General features: G+C 47.7%; 1 protein-coding gene across 1 annotated transcript in view; it reads right to left on the bottom strand.

Moving 5' to 3' along the window:
- Nucleotides 1–13,027, bottom strand: part of Clic6 (chloride intracellular channel 6) — a 35,758-nt gene extending 22,731 nt beyond the window's left edge. Inside the window, exon 1 of the mRNA XM_055614889.1 lies at nucleotides 11,921–13,027. Coding sequence (XP_055470864.1) covers nucleotides 11,921–13,027 — 1,107 coding nt within the window. The remainder of the gene's footprint in view (nucleotides 1–11,920) is intronic.
- Between the last annotated feature and the right edge of the window lie 479 nt (nucleotides 13,028–13,506).

The raw sequence follows: 13,506 nt of genomic DNA, 5'->3' as shown, positions 1-13,506 counted from the left end.
GTAAGGAAGGGCTCTAAGTAAGAAGCTAACAGCTAAATGGGTAGGCATTGGCCCTCCTGGGGGAGAGAAAGAAAAGGCTGTGGTAGCCTCCTGTCCACACTCTCAGTCTCATAATCCCACCACACGAATGTCACAGGTCACACTTCTCTCAAGACCAAAAACTATCCTAAGTGAAAATAAGGTTATTGTAGAAAAAAATAAAATGGAGTGGTATTTTTCCCCTCTCAAATAAAGCTGTCGTAAGGGCTGTCAGACCCCATAGGGTGGGAGCCCTGTACATGGTCTGTTTGCTGTTGGTCAAATGTGTCCCCAGGTTACCCAGGGATTCTGCTCTACTAGGACCAACTCAGAACCTGTTCCATTCACCACCACACCCAAATACGCTTTAGATTTCAAGACGATGAAACATAGCCCTTACCTTTTCAAACAGCCCCCCTAATCCTAAACATATTCTAGATTGTGTACAGTATTTATTCTTGTCAACTGTTGTAACAATTAATTTATTATTAGCAAGATCAAGGGGTTGACCCACATAGCTTAATTGCCTAACCACATAGCTTTCAGCTTTCAAATGCTTCGTGATGTTGCTGTGCCTTGTCACAGCAAGTAAGATCAAGTCTCGAAAAGTACATGAACAAATCAAATGTCCTTGGACATTTTTTTCCCTTATATGAATTAAGCTTGGAAAATGCAGGGCTATTTTTAATCCTCAGTTAATAATATGGCCCGATACCAGCCAGAGCTTTTACATGGAGATGAAAAGCTTATTTCCTTGTAAAATTCTCACAAGGAATTATTACGACAAAGGAACACCTTGTTCCGAAAGCCCGCTTAATAATGCAGCCCGCTGTTACACACCCTGAGCTGTCAGTTCCTGAATGACAGGCTTTTTCAGTCCCCAGACTGACTCCAGGGGGAAAATATGCAGAAACCAAACAGAAAGGCTGCGAGTGACAGGGTGCCACGTCCAGGCACACCTCCCTGCCCTTGCACGCTCCCTTCCCCCCACACCCCCAATCCAGGCCCTGCCTCCCCAGCTGCCTCTGTCTGACCAGACTAGAAAATGCATGAGCTTACACCGATTGCCATGTGACTGACTATCCAGAATTAGGAATTTAAAGTGGTTCCTCTGTTATATGTCACAATACTTTAGAAAATATTCCCTGGAGTCTGCCCTCTCCTGCTCCCTTGTGGGACCCAGACATCCAATCCTGGTCGCCAGCCTTGCACAGCCATCTCACCAGCCCTCTGGGGTGGTTCAAAACACCAGTGGAAGGAAGGAAGTTGGTCCCCCTGGAAGCCCCTTGATAATCCTCCACTCTATTCAAACGTCCTAAAACAAACATGGGGACCACAGACAATGGGCCAATCTGACCTAGACTGGTTTGGAGTTGTGTGTATAATAAGGCAAATTGTGTTACCTGAGCAAACTTTTAGGGGAATCTCCTATTTGCTTTACTCCTATTTATCTTAGGCTTATTCATAATTGGATGCACAAAGATTAAAATCAGATGCATCATGGGAAGAGATAGGAAAGGAAGAAAGGAAGAAGAAAGGAAGAAAGGAAGAAAGGAAGAAAGGAAGAAAGGAAGAAAGGAAGAAAGAAAGAAAGAAAGAAAGAAAGAAAGAAAGAAAGAAAGAAGGAAGGAAGGAAGGAAAGAAGGAAAGAAGGAAAGAAATGCATTGTGAGCTAAGGTTTACATAATCTAAGACCATCAATCAAATTACACTCTTTAGCAACCAAATTCCTGTTTCTTTTAAACACTATAAAAGAAAGGCCCTGCAGTAACTATGGGCCTGAGTACCCTCATTCATGTGGTCTGCTGTTACAAAGTTTCATTGCTACTAGTTCAATGTTTGAGGATTTGTTTCAATTCTTTGAATAAGACCCCAAACAAACAAACAAACAAAGTCTGGAAACACCAGCCTGGACCTGGACCACCAGCAACAGCATTGCGGGCATCATATTCTATCAGTTGCCACGTGGGTCATAATGGTCAAATCAGATTCAGAAGGAGGAAAACCAATCTATTTCTCAATGGCCAACATGTCACAGAATGCAGTATCATATTTAACCCACCACACTGTAAGAGTCCATGGACTCAGCCCTTGACTAGCCGGAACAAACCAGAAAAGCTCAACAGCATCTAAGATCCTCGGAGTCGTGTCCTCACCTTCGGTGGCAGAAAGAGCTACATCGGCACAATGCACTTTAGCAACCCCAGCATCTGCAGCAAATCTTGCATCACAGATGCCACTCAGAGCTCAGCACCATAATAAAATACACTGGTTAAAATGTCCGTGGACAAAGACTGGCCTCTCGGATCCGATTGCTACCACCTTGGCATTTCCTTAAGTGTCGAATTCTGTTTGAAGAGCTAAATGATGCCAAGAAGCCATGGAGCGCAACCTAAAACTTCATCGAGCCTGATTATGCATGGGAGCAGAGTAAAAGGCCTTCAGCCTGGAATTCAAACAAAGAAACCCAAGTTGAGGGGGAGATTACATCTCCCCAGGTTTCTTTGAACTCTCCTCTGAGGTCCTGACACCAAAGGCACCAGAGAAAGTGCTAATTTCCTACATCTCCAGACCAAAGGCATTAGCCTTTGTTCCTGGAAGCTCCTACACACATGATGGCTGCGATGGTCCCAACCCCCTGGCCATTTCTCCAGGGCCACATCAGAACACTGTGAGCCTCAACCCAGGGTGGGAACAACAGCTGCCCCACTCTGATCCCCATCCCATCCCTTCCTCCTATGGTGGCTTGAGATGCAATGGGGTCCTGCTGGGAACAAGGCTGAAGATGCTGGAGGAGATGCGCAGTGGCCACCCCTGCCAGGCGCCTGAGTCCAGAAGGAGAGCAAAGCACAAGCATCAAGCCCTCTGTAGGAGAGCTCCAGGTCTCTGGCCCACATCCCCCGGCCCCTCGACTTGTCAAATGTCCCCACTAATTAAAGCCAACAGGAGAAAACAGGGGTGCAAGAGGGAACCCCTTTGAAAACAACACACCAGAGGGCACTTAAAGATTGCAGCAAATGAAGAGAGAGGCAGCAGGCCAGAGTACAGCCCCAGCCTCCACTCTGATTCCCAAGCACCGATGACAAGAAATTACCAAGAGAATGGGTTACCAGAATGCCACAGCCAACATATTCCCACCAAAGTAAGTGAAACACATACAAAGACAAGCAAAGGCCTGAGTCCTTTAGACAAAAATCAGGAAGAATAAGACCAAAATCAAAGGCCTACACAATCAGCCGCAGGAAGCAGGACACAGATTTCAGACAGGAAAGCACCCTCACCCATCTGCATCATAAAGAGAAACCCGGATTAAATGGCAATACCATCATTTTCCATCTTTCAGATTCAAAGTGTTTGATAACTCAGGGCCCGAGTGGGGAAGACCTTGGGGAAAGCAGAGTGCCCACACGACACAGAACATGGAGGAGCTGTAGACAGCACATCTGTGAGGAGGAAAATTAGTAAGGGCTATCATATCCTATGCATGCATGCCTTTCCTCCTGGCAAGGCTGTTCCTAGGACCTTAACTCCCAAGGCATTGTTTCATGCCTAGAAGGATGATCAGTACACAGTGCTGGCCAGTGTTTCAGAAAAGGAAGAGTACATCCCCATGCATGAAGGACTGATCAGAGTACACCACCAGCTGCTAAGACATTTCTAACAAGCGTAAAGGGTGATTCTAAGGAAATGTTAACATGGAACAAAGGGAGCAATTTCTGGTGTGCTGTTTTTCCTAAGAGACAGACAATAAGGCTAGAATTGACATTTTAATGCGTATCTGTAAATGCCTTGACTTTCCCTTTAAAAGGTGATGTCTAATGCTACTCTCTTTGAAGAATGAGCTTGGTAACTCTAGTCTGATGAATAAAATAACATAAAAGTTATTACACTTTTATTTTTGACACCAGCTGGTCTCAAACTTGGTGTGTAATGGAGGATGACCTTGAACTAATGGAGGATGACCTTGAACTTCTGTTCTCTTCCTCTGCCTCCCAAGTGCTGGGATTATAAGAATATGTCACCACACCTAATTTATGTGGCACTGGGGGTCAAACCCAGGGCTTTGAGCTTGCCAGGCAAATATTCCACTAACTGAGCAACAACCTCAGCCACAGTACTGTGTGGCTTTTCAGATGAAACCACAGAAGGAATTGGGCTTTTTCTTTGATTTTCCTTAGATTCCTTAGATTTCCTTAGAAATCCCCATGTGCCAGGCTGAAAGACACTAGTACAGCTCAATTGAACCACACCTGGTCAGGAGCTGAACCTCCCACCAAGAAGCAAGTGAGTCAGCCATCTTGGAAGGAGGTTCTCTGCCTCCGTCAATTCTTCATCCCTAGACAGCATTCTGAGCACAACCTGTCCAAGCTGCTCCAAAACTCCTGTGCCCAAGTTACTCTGAACAATAAATGTTTTTAAGCTTAAAGATTCTAAGCCTTGGCATAATTCTACAAAGCAATTAATAACAAATGTACTGAGGGGATTTGCATGCAAGTTTGGGACGCACAGATATCTCTGGAAAGATCTGTAATGGCTTTCCCAAGGGAGAAAAGACGAAAAGCTCATATTCATATTAGCTTTTCTTTGTGTTGTATATTTTATGTTTACTTGTCTTCATACCAATTTTTATCTTTTCAAAAGCAATGCAGGGCACATTTCATGGAAGAGCCGCAAGACTGCATACACCTACTATTAGGGTTTTATATGGACATATTTAATCTGTACTTTATTTTGACCTCATTGAAATCAAAACAAAGGACTCTGCACAAAAAATAAATTTGTAATACTACGGAGCACGCTTAGTGCCTTAAGGTTTTCCTGCTCACTCAGGTAGAACTTGGGGTCCTTTATTCTGCCCAGTCTGCTTCGTTTGCTCTGTCTAAACCAAACCCCAGCTTTGGGCAGATGGCAACATGTCTACCTCAGGCATCGACCCACAGCTGCTGGCCCCAGAGGTCAGCAAACTTTGTCTTAAAGGACCCAGCAGTTAATAGTTTAGGCTTTGAGAGCTACAGTTTCTGTCACAGCTACTCAATTCTGATGTCACTGAGTGAAAACAGTTATAAACAGGTAATGTGGGGATATTAGAGCCAGCTCTGAAACCTTCATCTGCCTACTTTTCACGGGTCCTCAGACCTTCTTCTTTTGATGTTTCCCACCACTTAGAAGTGAGTAAGCTAGTCTTCGGTTTCAGATGTACAAATACTAAACCAGCTTGTTGCCTCACTGCCCTGTGCCTGGGAAAGGTCTGGAACAGGAGGGGCCCATTGGCCAGCTCTAGCCAACAAGACAGATGGTAAATCTGCTTCCAGATAAAGGGAATAGGGAGAGGGCCCAAGGCGAAGGCTGCTGGCTGTGGCAGACCTATCTTGTGAAGGCCTGATGCAGGTGGAGGAGGCCATCTTTCCATGACAGAGGGAGAAGGCACGTGGAGTATCAGACTCTTTGGTGACCGTGGCAGCTGCTACATCCTATTTCTTTTTCTCTTTTCTTTTTTGTCTCTTGATACTTCTTTTTTTTTCCTTTTTATTTATTACAATTTATTCACTTTGTATCCTAGCTGTAGCCCCCTCCTTCATCCCCTTCCAATCCCACCCTCCCTCTCTCTTCTCTTCCCATGCCCCTCCCCAAGTCCACTGGTAGGGGAGGTCTCCTCCCCTTCCATCTGACCCCAGCCTCATCAGGTCTCATCAGGACTGGCTGCATTGTCTTCCTCTGTGGCCTGGTAAGGCTTCACCCCACCCCCCTCAGGGGGAGGTGATCAAAGAGCAGCCACTGAGTTCATGTCAGAGATAGTCCCTGTACCCCATACTAGGGAACCCATTTGAACACTGAGCTGCCATTGGCAACATCTGTGCAGGGAATCTGGAAACAACCCAGATGTTCCTCAACTGAGGAATGGATACAGAAATTGTGGTACATTTTCACAATGGAATACTACTCTGCAATTAAAAACAAGGAAATCATGAAATTTGCAGGCAAATGGTGGGAACTAGAAAAGATCATCCTGAGTGAAACAGAAAGATACACATAGTATATACTCACTTATATGTGAATATTAGACATATAATATAGGATAAACATACTAAAATCTGTAAACCTAAAGAAGCTAAGCAAAAAGGAGGACCCTGGGTAAGATGATCAATTCTCATTCAGAAAGGCAAATGGGATGGACATTGGAAGGGGGAGAAAACAGGGAACAGGACAAGAGCCTACCACAGAGGGCCTCTGAAAGACTCTATCCAGAAAGGTATTAAAGCAGATGCTGAGACTCATAGCCAAACTTTGGGCAACGTACAGGGAATCTTATGAAAGAAGGAGGAGATGAAAGACCTGGAGGGGACAGGAACTCCATACGAGACCAACAGAGCCAAAAACTCTGGGCCCAGCGGTCTTTGCTGAGACTGATACGCCAACCAAGGACTATGCATCCTATTTCTCATATAAGGAAAAAGGGAGCTGTTTTAGCCCCCTACAACTGAGCTCACTCCCTCCTGGATGTCAACACCAGTTGCCATGGATCAGCTCGGCTCGTAATAGAAGCTTTGTGGGATAGACCCAGCTGCTCAAATCTAGGCCAGCCATTTTAGAAAATTTGGAAGAACTTGCCCTGGAGACATCCAGGGTGCCTGTTACCTGTGGAGCAGAAAGGGAAATGGTTGTGTCCACCCAAATAGAATTTAAATAGCTGTTTAGTAGAGAGAGCTGTGTGTGTTCAGGTCCTGCTGCTACACATGCCTGCACCTCACCTCCTGTTCTCAGGCCTCCTTGCCCTCACTCCAGTATTCACTGGGTATCGCCACGGGCTTCGTGATGTGCTCAGGGCTAAGGACAGTCTAGTGGGGATGGTCTATCTGCGCGGAATCTAGCCTTGCTTAGTATCTGTCTCCCACACTACATCACCCGCACAGCACATCGCCTTAGTGTCCATCTGCCCTCCGTGCTGCATCATAACACACAGCCTCATTTAGCACCTGTCCTCCATGCTACACCGCCTGCGTAGCGTAAAGCCTTGCTGCGTATCCACCCTCCATCTAAGAAGTTCTGAGAGGACAAGGACCTTCTTGGACTTGCTTTTTCTACAGTATCAATGTGACCCCCAAATTTCAAGTGCTGAAATTTTAGTCTCCAAATTCACATGTTGGTAGTATTTGGAGGTAGGAACCTTAGAAGACAGTTAGGGTTAAATGGGGTCATGAGGGTGGGGAACTCATGACAACACTGGTAAAATTGAAAGAGACTTTAGCTAGATCCGTTCTTAGTCATCCAGTGGTACCTCTGGCATGTAATGACACAGCCATCCAGAAGCAAATACCATGCTTTTGGACCACCCATCCTCCAGAACCGTGACCCAAATAAACTTCTATGCTTTATAAATAACACAGCAACTATTATTTTGTTATGGTAACTTCAGGTCTTTCTTTCTAGCTTCTAAAACATGCACCAACGTGTTCTCTGATTCTAGCTCAGTGTCCAAATACAGTACTTTGAATTAACAGATTATCCTGGAGTCCTGCACCCAAAGCATTGCCCAGAATTTGGGATTTACATGGTGCTTCGAGTCTTAGGTCTTGTCTGTGTATCTAGAATGAAAGGGAAAAACACCTAGATCTACTGCAGCGTCTCACTTGTCTCCAGATGCTCCAGAGATGGGGCCCCTCAGCATGCCTCTGTGAAGGCCGGCCATGTGAAACCTGGGCCCCAAGAGACCTCAAGGGAGGAGGACAGGGCACACAGCTGCTCCCATAAGGCTCAGCGACAGGAGCAGTGGCGTGTCTGCACTGGGACAGAAAATATATGCTCAAACCTCAAGTCCCAGCATCCATAGCCCTAACACCAAGATAGCCTCAAAAAGGAATACAGCCTTATTCATCTTCCAAGGGTGCTGGGCTGCCATCCTGGGGGCCTAGGACTGTGTGTAGAACTTGCTTCTCACTATTAGTCACCTTGAAACCATCTACCATCAACCTGAGCACTCAACTATCATCACTGAAAGTAGGGACTGAATAGGGGGTGGGCCAGGATGGAGGGGCAAAACAAGTAGGTTCTATCACACTCAGATTTGTGGGGGGTGTGGTTACCCATCTCCTCCACCTCACCACACTGTGCCTAGTTGGAGGAGGGGAGCAAAATCACGCATCCTCCTTATCACTGTAACACTGCTGATTTCATGTATGTTATTTTCAATCCAGTTTTACAAGATAATCAGAAAACAAACTGAAAACCACTGTCTTTAGGGAAAAGCTGACCTTGTATGGGTGCATCTTTGTTCATTTCCCTTCAGAACACACAGCATTCACACTGTTAGAAAAATAACATCTCCCCCCAGAGGTTCCCTAGAGACCAAGCTTCACAAAACAGGTCTCAACATGTTCTCTCCAGGCAGAATGTTCACAGGGAGCAACAGGCTACTGGTCGACCAGTAGTCTCTAAGAAGCAGGTCCTGGCACAGTCCTGTCCAGCTGTGTAATGTAACTGTGCTTGACAGCCTTTTAATTAATTTATTTATTTCTGGCACTTGATGGCATAGCCAAAAACCATGTCTTCCTTCTGTTTTACTTTATTCCATTGGATTTGTTTCACTTTAAAAAGAAAAATCTAGATCTGATGGCCCGTGCAAGCCCACAGGCCCAGTTATACCTGTATGTTCTGGTTAAGTGTATGCTGTTGCAATTTGAAATCCTTAGACTCTAGCCAAGGGCCATTCACTGGTCAGATGGAGGATTTTTAAGTCATGTAAAATTTGTTAGAAAAGCCACATCTCAGACTCCCCCAGCCTTAGCCTTGCCTCAGAGAACACAGCTGCATTTGAGGAAAAAAATGTGATTAAACTACTGTGGGTATTAAGTTTGTTGTTTGTTGCCTACCCCCACCCTCACATGTGCTGTTGTGAGGTTACCTTTCCTGGCGCTGAGTGAAGAAAAAAACATCTGTCTTACTAGTTATATTTTGGGATTACCCTGTAATCTAGTGGTCTACTCAATACTTCTGTAAGGGGAGAAAAATAAAGATAATGAATTAATCAGTAGACATTCATCTGAGACACAAGAACGCAAGGGGCGTCTTCCTTGACCTGTTGCACATGGATGCTGTGCCTGTACAATCTCTGTATATTCGTAGAATAAAACAAATGGCAAGTTAATAACATGATAACTCTCTTAATGATGAGTGATACAACCTACCAGATGGCCAAAATCGTAAGCTGACTTAAAGCTTTGGTTATTATTAGCCCCTACCATTAGGCATCCAAGATACCTTCTTATATTATAATAAAAGGCATATTATAACAAATGATGTTTAAATGAATTTATATAAGAGTATATTAAATATTATAACTAATGTATTTCTTTATTAAAAATATGAAAAACAGTAAAAGGAAAGGGATCATAAACAGTATGCGGGCAGAGTGCAATGCTTGGAAGAATACTACAGTAGCTGAAAGCCAGACTTCAAATAACAACTCAGGGACTGGACGGGTCAGCCGGGTGAGGATGTGTCAGTGTGCTAGAGTACATCTGCAAGGAGGCCCTGGAAGAACCCAGGCTCAGCTGATAACAAAATGCAATTCTGACCTAACCTCAGGGGTTTTCCAATACGGTGTTCCAAATCTAGCAGATGTGGTGATAGGAAGTTTTTTTGTTTCGTTTTGTTTTTGCTTTCTTTTGCTCATTTGTTGCTTTGGAATTCTTTGCTCCTTCTTTGTTTTTCAGAGAGAATGGTTAGTAGGATCAGCAGAAACCAAGACGCCTTATCAAAGTGAGGCAGGTCTTAAGTGACCTTAAGAAGTGACCGGCCTCACCGTTAAGAGATCTGTTTGTTTTCCTAAAGGAGAGGAGAGACAGGAGGGGGCCAGGAGTCAACCATCCTGTCCCATGAACACCCACTCCATGCCTGCCAACCACCACCAGCCATGATACAATGATTGAGTTTCATAACATGCTCATCCCCAGAAAATGAAGATAACCCAGTACCTAAAGAGAGCTTCTTTAAAAACAAACAAAATGAAACGACTGGAGTAGAATGGGGAAGAGCTCTCTGTGGCACATCAAATAAAGCTGGTGGAGGGGGAAGAGAGCATAGGCAACAGTGACCCTCACCCTCACTGACGCTGCACTAACTCTGAGCCAGACACACAACTCCATAGGCTTAACATAGTCTGTTTCTGAGACGTCATAAACCCTCCAGGAGAAGCTGCCATATCACTGTAAAATTAAACAACTAGTATGAAGAAAGAGACAAAGCCAGGACTGGATCCAGCCCACCTGCCTCTTTCTCACTCAAAGCCTCGTCATTTCCATGCCTGCAGTCTGCCCTGGGAATGTAAAGGTACAATCAGTCCAGGAAGAGACAGAAAGGCACAGAGAACACAAAGTCTGCAGAAACTTCTGCATGCTCCTCACAGCCAGGTGGGGGCACAGTCAGGAGATGGTGGCGGAGACTCCACTCAGGCAGAGGGTAAACAGGTGCACACTTTCAATGATGGGAGCACCAGGAATCTGGTCCTCCCCTGGTGCATAGTACTTTCCTACATCGGGCACTCCAGTGCCACTGGAGACTTGGGGACCCCCACAATGCTAAGGGAAGGTCAGAGGGAAAGGGGCAAGGGTTGAGTCATGAAGGGCTTGTGCCTGGGCCGGGAAGTTGGATGTGCTTGAAACTCTTCAATAAACAGAGTAAAGAGGATCAGGCAACAAAGCAGAGGAGCCGCTGAGAAAGCTGCTTCATAACTGCAACCCAAGCAGGTTTGCTGGAGCCATGTGACCAGAGGGATGCAAATTCTGCGCCTCAGAGAACAGCCTGGAGCCACCCAGCTCTGCAGTCCCTCCAGGACTAGCCTAAGGCTGTGCCAACCTGATGTTGGACTTGTTTTTCCTCCTTAGGTCTTTAATGCCTGGAGCTGAGAACCATCTTGCTGTTAAACACCAGCACATCCTAGCCATCCAGACACTTGGTTAAATCCTGATGTTAATCTCCTGGGAACATTTTTCTTTGTGCTTATTAAAATCTCAACCGAGGAGGTTTAGAGCTAACTGGCTTCTGTAAGCTTGAAAGTATTTCTGAAGGATTAGGGTCCAACATGTAACACATTCTTCATCATATTATCTGCAGCCTCCTGGGATCTGACCAAAGGTCCCAGGAAGAACTTTTTTTTTTTTTTTTTAAACAAAGCTCTTGGTGTGAGCCACTGCTGGACTTTGTCCACTTTTTTTTTTTTTTTTTTTGAAGCCTTGTAAAAATGCCTGTTTACACTCAAAACTTCCTCCTCATCCGTCTGGGGACTCTTTCAAAAATGAAATCATGGCTTTCTTCTTGACTAAGGAAGGCAAGGAACATACTACACAAATGACGTCCAGGGCTCCAGCATCTTGAATTCTTCCAAAGTAAATCTTAAAATGTTCAATAAACAGGGCAGCATATAAGAGCTTCCGCTGGCCCTGAATGCAAGTTCTCTGCCCTGCCAAAACGAAGCATCTTTTCACAGCTGAAAATGTTAGGCAGCTCTGGTCCTCTGGGAGTTAAGTTTGGGAATTCTCACATTGAACCTACCTGTTCACATTTTTTTTTTTCTCACTTCAAGGATTAAAGCCTCCTTTGGCAGAAATCTTTCGAAGACCAATAGGTCTTTTTGTTTTCCTCCTAATTCTTTAATAACCTTGGGACTAGAAGGGCCAGTTAGAACAAGGGACGGGAACGTCACCGCTGACACCCCAGACCTGACCCCCAAGCACCTGACATCCACGCCTTACGCTGCAGATGCGTGTTTCTGCGGATGGAACTCCTCAGACGTGTCAAGCACTGTGCTACCACTGAACCGCATTCACAGCCCTAACTCGGCCGGAATCTAGTACTAGCCCACGGATTTTGTTCTGAGCCGTCCTAGGCCTGGTGGTGTGAGATTTACCTTGACGAAGAGGGTGATGTCGTGCTCCTGTCCCGGGTCCCCCTCCTCGGATGCTGGGCCGTTCTCCCTGCGGCCACTCACCCGCTCCATCGCTTCTCCACCCTGGGCGCTGGGCGCCTCGGCTACGTGGTTGCTGAGCTCCGCCCGGGGCTCCTCCTGCGCGGTGGACTTGGCTTCCTCTTCCTCGGGGCTGCGGTCGGACGGCTTCTCCTGGATCTCCTCCTCCTCACAGGGTCCCTTCAACCCGGCTTCTGGCCTCGCTTCTTCCTCCCCGGTCTCCTCCTGGAGCCCACCCTGGTCCCCATTTTCGCGGGCGTCTACCCTCGCCTCCTCGGTAGCTGCCTCCTCGGACCCGTCTGTCCCCGGGGCTCCCGCTTCCCCCGTGGCATCTGCGACTGCAGCGACCGCCACCTCCCCGGGGTCGTGCCCTCCGATCTCTGGGGCTGCGACCTCAACCGCGTCAGGCTGGAGCCTAGGGCCGCTTTCCCCTCCACCCGGCGGCTCACCTTCTGACCCGTGCGCCCCTCCTGCGGGTGCCTCAGTGTCCATGCTGTCCCCTGCGGGCCCCTGGGTTTCTGTACCGATCTGCGACCCTGGCGCGCCGCCCCCCTGCGCTTCCAGGCTGGATTCTGCCTCTTCCCCCGCCTCGAGGGCCGGGGGTTCCTCCGGCTCCCCGCGATGGTCCCCAAGGACCGCAGGGGCCTCGCCCTGAGCGTCCAGCCCCGAGCTGGTCTCCGGCACCTGCTGGGCGCCCGGCGCTTCCTCCGCTCCCTGCGGGACCCCCGCGCCCTCCGGGTCGCGCTCCGCAGCCTCCGCTTCCCCCCAGGCTCCGCCACCGCCCGGCGTCTCTCCCCCGGGGCCAGCCCGCGGGCCCTGCGCCTGCGCTCCCCCGAAGCCTCCGTCCTGCCCGCAGCCTCCTTCCTCCTTCCCCGAGGCCGTGGCCTCAGCGCCCGCCCCCTGGTCCCCGGGCGCCTCTGCGGCTCCGTCGCTCGCTTCCCGCCCCTCCGGGTCTGCAGCCTCAGGTCCTACTGATCCCTCGACCGCCGCATCTTCAGGTTGCCCCTGGGAACCCGGAGCGACCTCCTTGGGCTCGGCGGCCTCAGCCATGTGAAACACCCTTCCTCGACGTTGCTCAGGGGTGAGGAGCAGGGGCTGCCGTGCCCCCTTCGAGAGGACCCCCAACTCCTGGCTCCAGAAGCGAAGGTTTCGCTTGATGCGAAATCCAACGTGTCCCAAAACTCTATGTCTCTTTTTCCTGGCGTAAGGTCTCTGGGCTCTTGCTCTAGATTCGCACCCGGACCCCAATCCTTCCGCGCAGGCCAGAGTGTAGGGCTAAAAAACAAGAACGCAGCTTGCCTCTTGAACAACCCTACCCTCTCAGGGCTTGGGCGGGGTTTGTCTTCCCCACCTCCCAGCCAGTTTGGGTGGCCTGGGAACCTAGCCAATGATAGCCTTTCTGTGGCTTTTGTAGATTTTAATGAAAAGACTGATTTTACTGGCCACTTTGGCGTTTTCTGGACCGGCTTCAACTTTCAGTGCTATTTAAATCAGTCACATACGTCAGTATTGAATTCCCTCCTTACCTT

Source organism: Psammomys obesus, unplaced genomic scaffold (genome assembly GCF_907164565.1).
Source record: "Psammomys obesus unplaced genomic scaffold, mPsaObe1.curated_primary_1811, whole genome shotgun sequence".
NCBI classification, from domain to species: Eukaryota; Metazoa; Chordata; class Mammalia; order Rodentia; family Muridae; genus Psammomys; species Psammomys obesus.
This window is presented reverse-complemented; position numbering and strand designations above follow the sequence as displayed.